We start from the raw sequence: 15,438 nt of genomic DNA, 5'->3' as shown, positions 1-15,438 counted from the left end.
GATATATTTTCAGTGTTGTAGATGCTAATACATAAAGAGCAAAAACAGTTTTGATTTGGAATCATAGTACTTAATTGATCTGTTTCTTTTTCTGTATTATCTATGGGTTCTCAAATGGGCTTTGTGGACCACCTGTCTCAGGAATCATCTGTGGTGCTTTTTAAATTAAAACATAGCTATCTGGGCCCCACCACAGAAATACTGTTTTGGAGCTGATCCCAGGAACCTGTCTTTTTAATAAGAACCCTGGATGATTTTTATGGGCATTGGGGTTTGGGAACTGCTGCTCTAGAGCAGGGGTCAGCAAACCATTTCTATAAATTGCTAGACACTCAATATTTTTGGCTTTGAGGACCTTATGGTCTTCATTGTAACTATTTCTGCCATTGTAGCACAAAAGCAGCAACAGATCATGGAGAAACAAATAGGTATGGGCAGACAGACTTGCTTCCAGAATTTGTTCGTCTTTGATAGAATCTAGATTCTAGACCATTGGTTTTTGCTCTATGAATATTTTCTAAGATATTCTCTTCAAAATCAATTTTAATGAGATTTCCTATGTGTTTATCTGAGGAAAATTCATAAATACAGGAATAATTCCTAGATATACATTAGATGAATTAATAGTTGTAAAACATTTTTAATAGTTAAAACCTTTTCTATGTTAATATTAGAGTATGATTAACTTACTTCTAACTATGTAATCTGCTTCTCATATTAGGTTCCTGTTGCTAGAGCAAGTATTCTTTGGCTAATTGGAGAAAACTGTGAACGAGTTCCTAAAATTGCCCCTGATGTTTTGAGGAAGATGGCTAAAAGCTTCACTAGTGAAGATGATCTGGTAAAACTGCAGATATTAAATCTGGGAGCAAAATTGTATTTAACCAACTCCAAACAGGTGAGAGGCAAACTTTAGTCAACCTATCTAATACGTACTTTCCTCTTCACTCTGATCAAACAGCGGAGGGCTGTACCTTCATTAGTCTGACCATTCAACAATTCCCAGGTGCCTGTTTGTTTCACGTTCTATGTTAGATGATACTAGTGCAAAGAGATGACATTCTAGTCTAGTAGGAGAGAAAACATTAAAAAAGGAAATAGTGTGTGGTAATGCTGTAGCAGAAGTATTGACATACAATGGAATTCTAGAGGAATTACTGAAAGTCTGAAGTAGATGCGAGGTCAGAGAAAATTTTATAAAGGATGAGACTCTTGACTAAGGGCTTGTAAGGAGTGATTTACTGTACAGAAAGAGGAAAGCACAGGGTCAGAGTCAAGAAATAGCTTGGTGTTTCTGGGAAATTTTTTAAAGGTGAGTCCAGAATGGCAGATGCAATGGTCTGAAAGTTTATATCCCCCAAAGTTCATGTGGTGAAACCTGATCACCCATGTGATGGTATTAGGAGGTAGGGCCTTTGGGAGGTGATTAGGTCATGAGGCTGGAGCCCTTATAAATGAACTTTGTGATCTTATTAAAGAGATCCCTGAGAGCTTGCTTGCCGCTTCTGCCATGTGAGGACACAGCCAGAAGGTGCCATCTGCGAATTAGAAAATGGGTGCTCACTAGACACCCGAACTGTGGGTACCTTGATCTTGAATTTCCCAGCCTCCAGAACTGTGAGAAATAAATTTCTATTATTAATTATATTATTAATAGGCTTCCCAGTTTATGGTATTTTCTAAAGTAGTCCAAATGGACTAAGACATTTTGCAGTTTGAACACATGGAGTGGCTTGTATGCTTGAAGTAGTATGGACCTGGTCCTGCAGAGGAAAGGGAAACTACTTTTAATAGTAGTATAATTTACCAAATTTGCAATTTAGAATATTCATTTTTAAGTCCATTGACTTTTTGAGCAGCTGTTAATAAGAGGGATCATTTTTGCTTCCATGTACGAAATAGGGACTTTTCCTATATCTGAATTGCTATTCTCTGTGAGTGGACTTACCTGTTTAGTATAATTGAAAAAAGATTCTTGCTCATTTGCAGCTAGGCTTCTTGGGAAGATTTATGCTCTGTGTCCTATCTATTTTTCTCTAATTTTCGCTTTTTCTCTGACTCTTACTTTTGCCTTTGTGATTTTTTTTCCTCCACATCCCCTCTCTGTCTTTGTATTTGTCCCCTTCCCCAAAACTCCCTCTGCCTAGATATCTCTCTGACATCCTTCATCCCTTCAGTGCCCCGCCCCTGTACTACAGTCCAGTGTGTTTGTCATTCTCTCCTTTCTCTTCCATCTCTGTTTGTTTCTCTCTTTTTGTATTTGCTGTGTATCTCTCTATATGTGTCTCCCTCTTTGTCTGCCTTTCCTGCTTCCCCATAGACCACACTTATTTTCTAGTAAGCTAATGTTTGCCTTTCAGAATCCTCAGGTCGATTCCTCAGATTCATTTCTATATGGTTTGGGATTATCTTCATCCCTAATCGTGATATGAGTTATATTATTATAGCTTTTGCTGATTCATCTGTAAGATTTGTAACCAGATAATTGCAAATAATGGAGCATATTTCCATGATTTAGATTTTGTCTTTAAATTTTAAGTCATCTTTAAAAGGAATCAGTTAATCCTTTCCAAGTGTCTGTAGATTTCTTCATACATTGAGATACTTTCTAAAAACTGAGTAAAGAAAGACCTGTGTTTGCTGTTGAGTTTCATGTTTCTTGATAAAATAGAGGGATTTTTAGCCTAGAACTCCATGGTATTCACTAAATTCTGTGGTATGGCGAAGGTTTATATAATACCTAGACTATTGGGATTTTTTTCTGTCTTGTTTGGCCACTCTAAATGTATGTAGCTTATGTATTATTGTTAAAGTAATACCAAAATTGAATGTCAATCCAGACTTAATCGAACTAAGTAAAGCTTCTTTCTTTGGCCCTTTTCTTTGTAACTGTGAATAACCAATAATGAAATGTAGTACTGTTTGTTTAGATATTGTAGAGCGTGTTTCATGTCTTTTTATTCAGTGAATTTGAAGACAACTAGTTTGTACTCAGGTTTTTTTTTTTGTTTTTTTTTTTTTTTTCTTGACCTGTTTTATTAATGGCAGTTTTGGAGCTCAGTTTCTGAAGTGTTTTTTTGTTTTTGTTTTTGAGAAAGTTTCCCTCTATCACACAGTCTGGAGTTCAGTGGCGTGATCTTGGCTCACTGCAACCTCCGCCTCCCAGGTTCAAGCAATTCTCATGTCTCAGCCTCCTGAGTAGCTGGGATTACAGGCATGTGTCACCATGCCTGGCTAATTCTGTATTTTTAGTAGAAACGGGTTTTGCCATGTTGGCCAGGCTGATCTCAAACTCCTGACCTCAAGTGATCTGCCCACCTCAGCTTCCCAAAGTGCTGGGATTACAGACGTGATATTTTATATTTTAGAATGATACTTCTAGAAAACTACAATAGGCTTCACCACCCAGTGGTGAAAACACAGTGATTTTTTTAAAATCACAAATTTTTATGTAGTTCATTGTTTTTAAGTGATTAAATATGAAAATAGATTAATAGTGTCTTGAAGAGTTGAACTCTGTTTTTGAATATTTCTCATTTCTCAAGAAGAGGAGATTGAGATAATTAATAACTGAAAATTAGTTGTTTTGTTTTGAAGACAGTCTCCCTCGGTCACCCAGGCTGGAATACAGTGGCGTGATCTTGACTCAGTGCAACCTCTGCCTCCCGGCCCCCTGAGTAGCTGGGATTATGGTTGCCTGCCACCACACCTGGCTAATTTTTTTTTTTTTTTTTTTTGTATTTTTAGTAAAGATGGGGTTTCACCATGTTGGCCAGGCTGATCTCGAACTCCTGACCTCAAGTGATCCTCCTGCCTCGGCGTCCCAAAGTGCTGGAATTACAGTCATGAGCCACTGCACCCAGCCTGAAAATTGGTTTTAAAGAACGGTTTTAAGCACCATCAACTTGACAGAATTTTTAAAAATTGTGTAATCCATTAGATATAAGACAGACTGAAATAATTGTTTTGACTGAAATATTAAAAATTGTTTTCTCTACTTACTTATTTTAGCCATCTTTAAAAGTAAGGTAGGGAGAGTCGGCTACAGTGATGAGGAGCTGATTTGCCGTGAAGTCTTGATATTTATTTGTAGATCTGAATTCCCAGTGGCCTAAATACTTCAGTGAACATTTCTATAATTTTTATTGAATTATTTAGGGTTATAGAGAATGTCTAAATTGATTTTTGTAAGACTTAGCATATTGCATTTATTTGTATGTTCGAAGAATAATCAAATAACAAACTTCTTTATCTACCTCAAAATATTTTTGACCTAATATAAAAAATAATTTAAAAATTAGCAGTCTGTTTTCAGTATATCATAGACTGTCCCTACCATAGAAAAGAGCTGTAAACTCCAGAAAAATACAAGAAACAAATGACTTTCTGAAGACACAGAATAGTAAAGAAAAGCAAGAGAATCTGGAGGGGAATTCATACTTAGAAGAAGGAAATGGCACACAGTTATTTTCCCTGTTTTTATGGCTTTTATCCTGAGGACAGTCTGCAGTTGGCACTGTGCACAGTGGCTAGACCTCCAAAAGGAAATGCAAAGTCCTTCTGGCTTGAGGAAGTAGAGAAGAGAGTTCAGGAAAGCTACAGACATTGGAAACTTAAGGAAAAATAGTAGAAAGGAGGGAGCCAGTGCGGGGGAATCTCAAAATCTGGGAGTAATTGGACGTAAGTTTTCGGCTGGTGTCTGAACTACACTTGTGCAGGGTGGATTCAGAGAAACACAGCTAGGAATTAAAGAACCAAGCTGAAATTTGAGGTGTACCCAAGAGACAGAGTTTGTACCTTGAACCCCAACCAAGTTAATTACCTGCTAAAACAAATGAAAATCCTGTACTCATTCAAAGAGTTTAACATAATGTCTAGAGTCTCTAAAATACATAGCATTCTTAATGTCCAAATGTATCTTGTATATCCAAAATTACTCAACATAAGAAGAACCAGGATGGGGAGTTATTATTTAATGAGTACAGAGTTAGTATTTGGGAAGATGAAAAATTCTAGAGAAGGATGGTGGTAGTGGTTGCATAATATGGTAAATAGACTCTCTGGATTCAAACCATGTTGTGCTACTTACTACATGATTTTGGACAAATCTAAGATTTCATTTTCTCATCTGTAAAATGGGAATTATTATAATATAGTCAATTTTGCTATATTGCAACATGTATGCTCCTAAAATCATTGTGCTATACAAAATCACACAATAAAAACCATAGGGATTATTAGAAAAGTGGAGTTAGAGTCGCAACACTCAAAAACTATATTGATGACGTATTTTTTAGAAAGGAACCTAAAAAAAAAACAAGAGTACAATTTTATGTGTTAAATGGTAAATAAATACTACAATGATACTGCTCTTTATATTTAAAAAGACTTGAGGTTTGCTTATGGAAGAAAGGTTATACTTGCTAAGTGGTAGAAAGAGGGTTAATCTGAAATTGGATGGAAAGTTGTACCTCCTAAAGAGCATGAATATGGCACATAACACATGTAGATGTTAACCTCTAAAGTACTTGTTTGAAGTATGTATGTTTTGTGTATTCCTACACATCTCTGTTTAGCTGGGTGCATTTTTATGGCTTCACCTAGTGTTTCTTGCAGAAGAAATCACCACAAAATTCATGTTATGCCCAAATTGTTCCCTAATATGCCAACTGAGTTGGAACAAATGCACATTTTCAAAACAAGCATTAGAGCAGAACTGACTGTACCTACCTCACAAAGTTATTATGAGGATAACATGAAACAGTTCATGTAAAATGTTTAGATTTCCTTGCACATTATAGTGCCTAGTTCATTTTAGTTATCCTTCTTTTGTAACCCTCGCAAGTAACCGCTATATTCTTCTTAGGGAATATGATGATTTACAGTAAAGAAACTAGTCTAGTTACTGAGAAAAACTGTATTCTTATTAGGATAAAACCACTGATTTCAGTTTATCCTACTGAGATTTTCTAAGTAAGATGCTGAAATCCCCCCGCCCCTCTTTTTTTTTTTTTTTTTTTAGTTCGTGAAGAAAAAAATGGTTAGAAATAAATATAAATAAATATAAAGAGTAGAAAACACTTTTATGTGGGGAAATTATGTGAGTAATTTCACTTTTAGGTGGGGAAAAAGTTGAAGGACTGAAACCAGTTGAAGTTACTGAAATCTAGAGCTGTTAAGGGAGTATAAAGATTTAGCATGACTTCATTGAAATAGTCTACCGAAGTTTGAGGAAGAAAGGAAGGATTTAATTAAACTGATTAATAACAATTTAAAAGTTAATGAATAAAAGATGCTTTTGTTTTTAAACTCTATCTAATAGTGTGTCATCTTTGAAATGCAGTGATAAGTGCCATAAGTTAATGTTTTTCTTAGCTCATTTTTATTTTTGGTTAGGAAATATTACAAACCTATGGAAAAGTACCTAATAGCATAAATACATATGTGTATATCTACCACTAGGATTAAGTTGATATTCACCTTTGCCTTGATTGATTGATTGTAAGATGTATAGAACTAGAACCTCAAGCTTCTGTTCATACCTTCCTTTCTTCCCCGTTGGTAACCACTGCCACCTTGTTGGTATGTTTCATTCAATCATCCATGTTTTACATTTTTATTATATGAATATGTATCCATTTTTGTGGGTTTTCAAATTTTACATAAGTAGATATTCTACTTTATGTATACATTTGCAACTTTTTTTGCTTAGTATCATGTTTTTGAAATATGGATATATGTAGATATAATTTAATTACTATCTCAGTCTGTCAGACAGTTAAGTTTCTACTTTTCTGCTATTAAAAAAGAAAATGCTTCCTTGAGTTATTTTTTATTCTTAGTGAGAGATTTTGTAAATCACACTAATGTTTTAGGGATTCCTCCTAAAGTTAAAAGCAGATTCTCTTTTGCCCTGTGATTCAGGTCTTTAGTGAAATCTCCTTCCCCCAAAACCTCTTTAATGTGATTTAGCAAAAGGAGGCTTGGACACTCTGCAGTGGCATCTCTGCCCTTTCTTTGATATGTTTTCTTGGCATTGAAAAACTCAAGTAAATATAACATAGAAAGGAAGACCTTACAGAAAACTTTTCAAGTTGACAAAAAAGTGGATACTATTAAATTCAGAAATTCCATCCCAATTCACATAAAGAATCCTGTTTAGTCATGAAATTAAGAAACTTGTTAGGGCCGGGCCTGTAATCCCAGCACTTTGGGAGGCCGAGATGGGCAGATCATCTGAGGTCAGGAGTTTGAGACCAGCCTGACCAGCGTGGTGAAACCCCATCTCTACTAAAAATACAAAAAAAATAGCCAAAGCGTGGTGGCAAATGCCTGTAATCCTAGCTACTTGGGAGGCTGAGGCAGAAGAATTACTTGAACCTGGTAGGCAGAGGTTGCAGTGAGCCCAGATTGCAGCATGGCACTTCAGCCTGGGCAACCAGAGCTAAACTCCGTCTCAAAAAAAAGAGAAAAAAAGAAAGAAACTTGGTTAGATGGAACAACGGTACTGCTTTAGGTTTGCCTCTGGTATAAGTTAAGAATTCCATGTAGAGTTTACTTCATTTACCAAACACATTTGTTGGTGTCATCCCACTAAAAAATAACAACAGTTTAGAACCAATATAAATCTTTACTATGCCAAATGCAGACGTCTGTGTCCTTTTTATATAATAGTAAAGATATTATTAGAACTATAGTATTAACAGTAAAATATATATTAGGACTATATTTTAAGAGACCTTTTTAGTTATTTGTATTGACTTACAATCTATTAGAAGAAAGTTATTTTTTGAATAAATATTTACCAGTTTATTGTCAGAGTATTTTGAGAAGTCTTTTAAATAATGAATTTCTTTTTTTTTTTTTTTTTTTTGAGACTGAGTCTCGCTCTGTTACCCAGGCTGGAGTGCAGTGGCGCAGTCTCAGCCCAGTGCAAGCTCCGCCTTCCCGATTCATGCCATTCTCCTGCCTCAGCCTCCTGAGTAGCTGGGACTACAGGCGCCGGGCATGGCCACTATGCCCGGCTAATTTTTTCTATTTTTAGTAGTGATGGGGTTTCACCGTGTAATAATGAATTTCTTAATTTTTAGGTAACAGTCCCTCAAATTCATTTTTCCTGTGTCACATTGACTTAGAGTCAATCTGAAGAAAATGTAATTGATATAATTTGTATCTGGATAGCATTAGCCATTAGTTGGTACCAATAATGGTTCCTTAAATCTAAGCAGGAAAATTAGTCTGAAAACAAAATTTAATAAATAGCTGTATATATGATACTGAATATTTTTGTTGATAGTACATTATATTGTCTTTGCTTATCTTGTGTAATTTATCAATACAACAAATTTGAAAGTACTATTTAATTAATGTTCCATCTGGTTTTGGATTGAGCCTCTAGTGATATTAAAATGCCATGATTGTTTACTTAAATGTTGTCTGTTTTCTTCCTACCAGTTTCCCTGGACAGATCTAATTTATGCCTGTTGTCTCCATGCCATTTAGTTTAGGATTTGTCCCAAATTTTTAATGAAGTAATATCACTAATATTTGCATTAAAATAGCACAGTTAATTTGTAGACCTCCGCTTTGAAGTCTTCTAGTTTCTGCCATAATTTTGTCTAGTGGCATGTTAAGACACAAGTGCAGTGAACAGAGATTTCATTTTAATACGTGAGCCATTTACATCTGAAAGACTATATCTTTTTCCCACCCTTTCTAGATGTAACATAACTAGCTTCTTCCTTTTAGAACAGCATGCAGGGTTTCTGCTGATAAGTGAAGTATACTCTGACAAAGCAGGTGGGAAAAGCTGTCTTTTGCTTTGCTGCAGGTGGGGAGATGAGTATTTAAAAATGCTTCATTTGCCAGCAACTTGATATACCAGCAAGTGTTGTCATGGCCTATGAGATGCATGAAGCTCTAGGCTGCCAGTGGGTGAAATTAAAGGAAAACATGGAAAGTTAGAGGTTGGTTATAGGTGAAATATGTGCAGGAGTAAAGACTGAATAGTTCTGCCCTAGCTCATTAAAGGGAGTGGTGAAAGCACTCTTGCTACAGTAGTTTTGTCATTTATTGTATAGTGTAGGTCTAAAGTTTATTTTATTATTTGGCAGTTCTTTTTTTAACTTGTTATAAAATCATCAGCAATACATTTTTAAAAATGGAAGTGTACATTTAACAAAGAATGAAGTGCTAAATTTCCACTTAGTACTTAACATGCATAAAATATTTGTCGACATTTACCAACCACCATGAGAGTGCTAGGGATCTCATTGACCACACAACAACCAGAAGACACAACAATCTGCTACAAAAGGATCAACATCCATTTAAAAAGCTAGTAGTTATTTTAAGATTATGCATTAAGATAATTTAATACGTACAGGTGCAGAAGATGTTTATATAATTCTGTGTGAAATATGACCTCATTTAGATCAAATAACTTTTTGAAAATTAGTTTTTTACTTTTATTCTATGTTTTCTTATGCACATATGAAAAATGAAACAATAGCTGTTAATGTGTTGGCTCCATTAGTGGAAAAAAGGCCCAGCTCTGCTGGTTTACAAATAGAAAATCAGTTAATTCCAAAAATAGACTTTTTCATTCAATGCATTTGTATATTTGTTTGGTCAGGGCTGCAAATGGGAACAAAGTAAAGCTTTTGGAGGTTTATTCTGTCAAAAATATTGCAAATGCTGTTGTAAATTAAAAAGCTCAACATTGAAGATAAAATTGTTTTTGATGAAAGGATGTTGTCATGGTAAAAATCAGTGTTCTTATTAAATTAAGAAAACTATGGAAGAGAAATGTTTTGGGAATTGGTTGTTGTGCATGCAAACAAACTGCTTATTCAGTCAGTTGAAATAAAACCGTAGTTGTCAAATTTACTGATAGTATACACAGTTTGACCGAACTATAAAATTCTTGTGATGAAACTGATGTTGAAGAACCATTCTGTAGCATAACAATACACACTGTCTTTAATGCATATTAGCAACAGAATTTTAGATCTATTATTTTGTGAAGAACTGCTTTGTAAATTAAGTTTATTATATTGGCTTAACATTTTTTATTGATAATTGTGTCTTTTGTATATTGGTTAAGTTTTGGTTCACAAATTGTTTGGATTATTTAAAGTGTCACTAGAAAATGCCAAAAAATTTTACCTTTTGAAAAATTTTAGCAAATAGCAATTATTAGAAACAAATCTTGCAAACAGAAAGACTTTGAAAGTTTTCCCTGTATAGGCAAGGGAAGAAATGAATAGGTTAAATGGTGAGAGCTCAAGATTTAATCAAGAGATTGTCATTTGCACTATCTCACCTATCGTAAAGACTCTTTAGATGGAGCGCCTTTTTTTAATTAGAGAAATTTATATTGTGTAGAATGAAATGAAATTGAGACAGCAGTTGGTTTTGTAGTATCTAAATTGATGAAATATTTTTAAAAGGATAAATACAATAATTATTTGAAATTTTGTCAATATTTTAAAAACTTTTCGTTGACTACATGAGTGAAAAGTTAAATATTTGGGTTTGAAATATTTACAGTTTTTAACATAAGGATTGGGACTATTCTTGATTCAGTAGAATTTTCCCTCAGATTACATGGTTGTCCAGAAATACTGTAAAGAGGGTATTTTCTCCATTAAAAATATGGTCTACAGAGAAGAGTAAGTTCAAAATATCAACAATTTTATAATTACTCACTGCAGAATTTAATTTTGAAAAAGATTGCAATTTAAAAAAAAAAAAACTTAGGCCATATAAAAATGTATTCTCCAGAGAAATATCAATGCCTTGTTACTAGACACATACACTGAAGAAACTGATTAATGTATGTACATGTGTGGTGAATAATTATTCTGCTTATGATTTTAGTGTATCATTGTACACAAATATGTTTTTTGTCTTTTAGAAACAATGTTATTTTTGAAAATACATTTTAATTAAACTTATAAGCTTACAATATAATACATTTTACAGTCAGTAAAAATTTTTTAATTATATAATTTTCATTACTTTAAATGCCCTACCTAATTTTCAAAATTGTTAGCATATTGAAAATGTTTAATTTCCTAAAAATTAATTTTGGGGATAAGAAGTATAAGCCAAATGTATCATTCTGCTAGCTCAGAAAAACATTGCAGTTAAGAGACTCTTTGATTTGTTTTAGTTTCAGATTTAAAATCTCAGCACTCAAATGGACTTTATCATTAACCAAGTTGTAAATTCTAACTCCACATTTGAGAAAACTAATGATTAAGTGGATTTCCCAGGTTTTTCCAGCAAGTTAATTACACAGTTTAGTGTACCACATTTTCTTTTAAGCTGGTTCTGAATTGTATTCCTCAGTTGGTGAATATTTTGCTAATTGTCTTTAAAAAATGAATCATAGAAATTTTCTTATCTGTACTTGAACCAACATGGTCTAGCAATTAGTGAATAGCAATTGTTGGTACCCAAATTCAGAATAGCTCTATTAACATTTTCACTTGTATTTTTTATAATTCTGCTTTAATAAAACTAGGTTAATCCCTTTTAAATACCCTGCTACTGAAATAAGGTTGCTTTCTATCAAATCAATTATCTTAAGCAATTATCATAAAAGAGTTTACCACACCATTTCTGTACTTTGACTTATTGTTCTAGAATTGTCTTTAGTCTGCCTAACTTGATTGATTTTATTTTTTATCTGCTTCTAATGTGCTTAAAATCTTCTAATCTAATGTAAATGATTTAGTGTTTCTCAGTTTATTTTTCCCATGTATTATGAATTCTATTTGGCTTATAGTTAAAATTGTACACATGTAGCCTCGTTAAAACTATGCTTTTTCAATAAAACAACTGTAGTTTAAAATACAAACCTATTTTGTTAACATTTCAACTTTGGTTTAATTATTATTAAAATTATTTCAATATATGTTAATGTAGTACATTCAAAAATTGACTTAGGAAGTCTTATTATGGTGTAAAAGCTACTATAATAAGTTGTTCCCTTACATAAATAAATAAATGACCAATATTACTAGAGGCTATAAGCAGCATGGGGGAAAAATGGAAGAAGTCTTTTATCCTAGTTTTTAGAGGGCATCAGCAGCTTGCTTTTATGAAAAAGTAACAGCTAAATGCACTGCAAATAATTTGCAGTAATCCAGTTCAGTGATTCATGTGTCTGCTTTAATGGGTCATAATTCAGGGTAAAGTAACTGAGTGCAGTCAGAGTGCAGACACTGCTTATGCCAGGGACAGTATCTCTTCATAAAACACACCTCAGGAGAAGCAGTTTGCCAGCCCCCTAATACTCTCTGATGTTTTGATGTCCTGCATATTTTTCCGATTAAGTTTTGAGTGCCATGTTTTTAGTTGTATTTCCACATTCATTATTCTCACGTAGACCCTTCAGCGGGTTTGCCATATATGATTATTTTTTTAATGATGCCTTTCTTTCCACTTCAGCAGTTTAATAATCTAGCACATGGCTGCTTCTCAATACTCAGCATTCACCTACCCAGTACAGAAGAGGACATGTGCTTTGGCTTCAAAATTCCATTTGCAGCATTAGAAATGCATATTCCCTACGGAACAACATTTGTTTGACATAACCATTCATTTTTATTACCTCTTTAAATATGTTTATCCAGAGTTATCAATAATCATAAATAACTGTATTCTCATCTTGATCTGTTTTTTTCCAACAGACAAAATTGCTTACCCAGTACATATTAAATCTCGGCAAGTATGATCAAAACTACGACATCAGAGACCGTACAAGATTTATTAGGCAGCTTATTGTTCCGAATGAAAAGAGTGGAGCTTTAAGTAAATATGCCAAAAAAATATTCCTAGCACAAAAGCCTGCACCACTGCTTGAGTCTCCTTTTAAAGGTATTATCAGAATATAACTACAAAATATATGTCATCTAAAAAATTATGACAGGATGTCACCATTTCTAATGTGCTTAAAATTTATCTCTTAGGAAATATAGATGATTCACATATATAAATATATAAAAACAATGTGCTTTTTACTCATCTGTTCTCAAAAGCAAGTTTTATATTAAAGTTTATATTTTTGTAGACCTTATTTACCTAAATAATTTTAAGTATTCTGACTTTATTCTAACATTTAAACTAGGCAATAGATGAAAACCATGTTATTCTTATAAACAATGACTTCATTTATCTTTTAAATAGTTTTATAAGAAATATTATTCCTTTTAATAGTTATTAAGTAAATATTCTGTGTACGCTAATATCAGTTTTGCTAGGAGGAATTATTTTATTAAAAATATCTCTTTATATTTAAACTGGTTTTTCAAAGAGGGAAGTTGACTTATGTGTCCCAGCTTTTTAAAAGGGCTAATTAAGTATTTTACCACCTTACAAGTAGCCATTCCACTTGGAATCAAATAATTATATACCTTGGTTTTCATATTGTTTCTTATTTAATGTTGTCAAGCGATAAAAAGCAATTCAGTTTTGTAGAAAAACTATTAAAATTCTGGATGTGTTTGTGCCAAGACATGTATATGGATTGTTTAACTGTGCTGTCATTCTTAATATTCACAGTAAAGTAATTTTTAGAGAAGCTACATTTCAGAGCAACACCTCTAAACACACTGACTGATTAGCTTTTTTATTGACCATTATGGGGGAGATTATTGTAATCTATGGACTGAAATCAGTTTTTTGACCTATGAAGAGCTTCCTGGTTTATATTTATTCCTTGACATTTGAGGTAATATGCCAATTACCTTGAGCTCTGATTATGATTGTTCTCTGTTACATACAGCTCATATTGTTTATTTTATATTTTTCCCTATTTTTAATAGATAGAGATCATTTCCAGCTTGGCACCTTATCTCATACTCTCAACATTAAAGCTACTGGGTACCTGGAATTATCTAATTGGCCAGAGGTGGCGCCCGACCCATCAGTTCGAAATGTAGAAGTAATAGAGTTGGTAAGTGGACCTTTCTGATATTAATTTTGTTAAAGCAGTGGAAGACTCTGGGATAACTATTGTTTTCTATAAAAGCTTTTTTGGAGAGTTGAAAATTGTTCTAGTATTTCTAAATGTAATATGTTAGATATACCTTACCTTTATAGCAACTAAATATTATAGTATTCCTATGCCACTGTACATGTACTGTTCCTTTTCTTCAAGGAAATAGAGAACTGAATTCTCTGCATCAATACCACCCACATTTGTGCTATTGCGTTTGTAGCTGCGTACATGCAATTTCTAAGGTATTTAGTTTCATTAGATCAAGTTTTTTCTACTTTGTTTAGATATTTGTAAGCTTCCTGACAATATCTTTCTGAATAATTTTTGCTGTTCTCTTTCAGAAAAAACCACACAAAGTGTTCTTCTAGATTTTCTGACGAACCATTTTTCAGTGAAGCCTGAACATAAATAGGGAGCATTGTGTACCAAAAATGTCCTTTGACAAGGTCACAAAGTGAATAATATGGTGCTTTCTCATAAAAAAATTGCTATATAAATACTCTTTTTATCAATCTTTAAAAAAAATGCTGGCCATTGAGATAAAATAATTAACATTCTTTTCTAGTATTATCTGTTTCTTTCTCATACAAACAAGAAAAATAAGGAGAGAGGCCTTCTAGTTGTATGTAGCAATTATGCAAAATATATTTAATACTTTAAAATGTGGAGTTAACAAAAAAAGCAGTTAAGAATTATATTCTGGATACTTTTGTGGTGGAAAAGATACATTGAATTAGGATTCAGATAACTGGAGTTCTTTACTAATTCCTGTGGGAAAGTGAGTTAACCTCCTTGCTCTTAACTTTTCTGTATACAGTGGAAGAAAACCTTTATTACTTTAATAAATAGAATTTCTATAATGATCATGGCCATGTAATTTGATTCCTCTGGGAAATAATGTTTCTCTTAACCACTCCAACTTATCCTGGCTTTGAAGCATGGCCAGAATTAACAATAGCACCATTTAGGAACCTGACTGTGTATGGTGATAATGTTTTACAAAAACTATCTTGTTTAAACCTAATTCTGATCGGAAGTGATGGTTATTGTTATTCCCACTTTGCAGACAAGGAAGCCAAGTCTTAGAGAACTTAAGTGAATTGCCTAAGTTCACATGGCTAGTAAGTGATAGAACCATATTCCAACCCAGGTCCGAGTTCATTGTCCATGCTGTTACTGTATTTTATTATGTAATATGATATAAACCTGAGCTTGTTTGCAAATCTGTATTATCCTTAGTACTTAGCACCGTTATTTTTATGTTGTGACAAATGATCTGTACTTAGAGACGGCCAAAAATTTGTAACAGTAGAAATATGTAAAAATATGAGAAGCAATTACATGTCTATCCCTCCTTGCAGCTAAGTTTGTTGATTTTTCACTGAAATCTGCCTACTCTTAAGTACTCTTCAAAAGAGTTGCCTTAT

General features: G+C 33.4%; 1 protein-coding gene across 2 annotated transcripts in view; it reads left to right on the top strand.

Moving 5' to 3' along the window:
- AP3B1 (adaptor related protein complex 3 subunit beta 1) overlaps nucleotides 1-15,438 on the top strand; it is a 303,905-nt gene that overhangs the window by 169,000 nt on the left and 119,467 nt on the right. For both annotated transcript variants that reach the window (XM_025387269.1, XM_025387270.1), the window contains exons 15-17: nucleotides 722-898; nucleotides 12,702-12,888; nucleotides 13,836-13,966. In XM_025387269.1, coding sequence (XP_025243054.1) covers nucleotides 722-898; nucleotides 12,702-12,888; nucleotides 13,836-13,966 — 495 coding nt within the window. The remainder of the gene's footprint in view (nucleotides 1-721; nucleotides 899-12,701; nucleotides 12,889-13,835; nucleotides 13,967-15,438) is intronic.

Source organism: Theropithecus gelada, chromosome 6 (genome assembly GCF_003255815.1).
Source record: "Theropithecus gelada isolate Dixy chromosome 6, Tgel_1.0, whole genome shotgun sequence".
NCBI classification, from domain to species: domain Eukaryota; kingdom Metazoa; phylum Chordata; class Mammalia; order Primates; family Cercopithecidae; genus Theropithecus; species Theropithecus gelada.
This window is presented reverse-complemented; position numbering and strand designations above follow the sequence as displayed.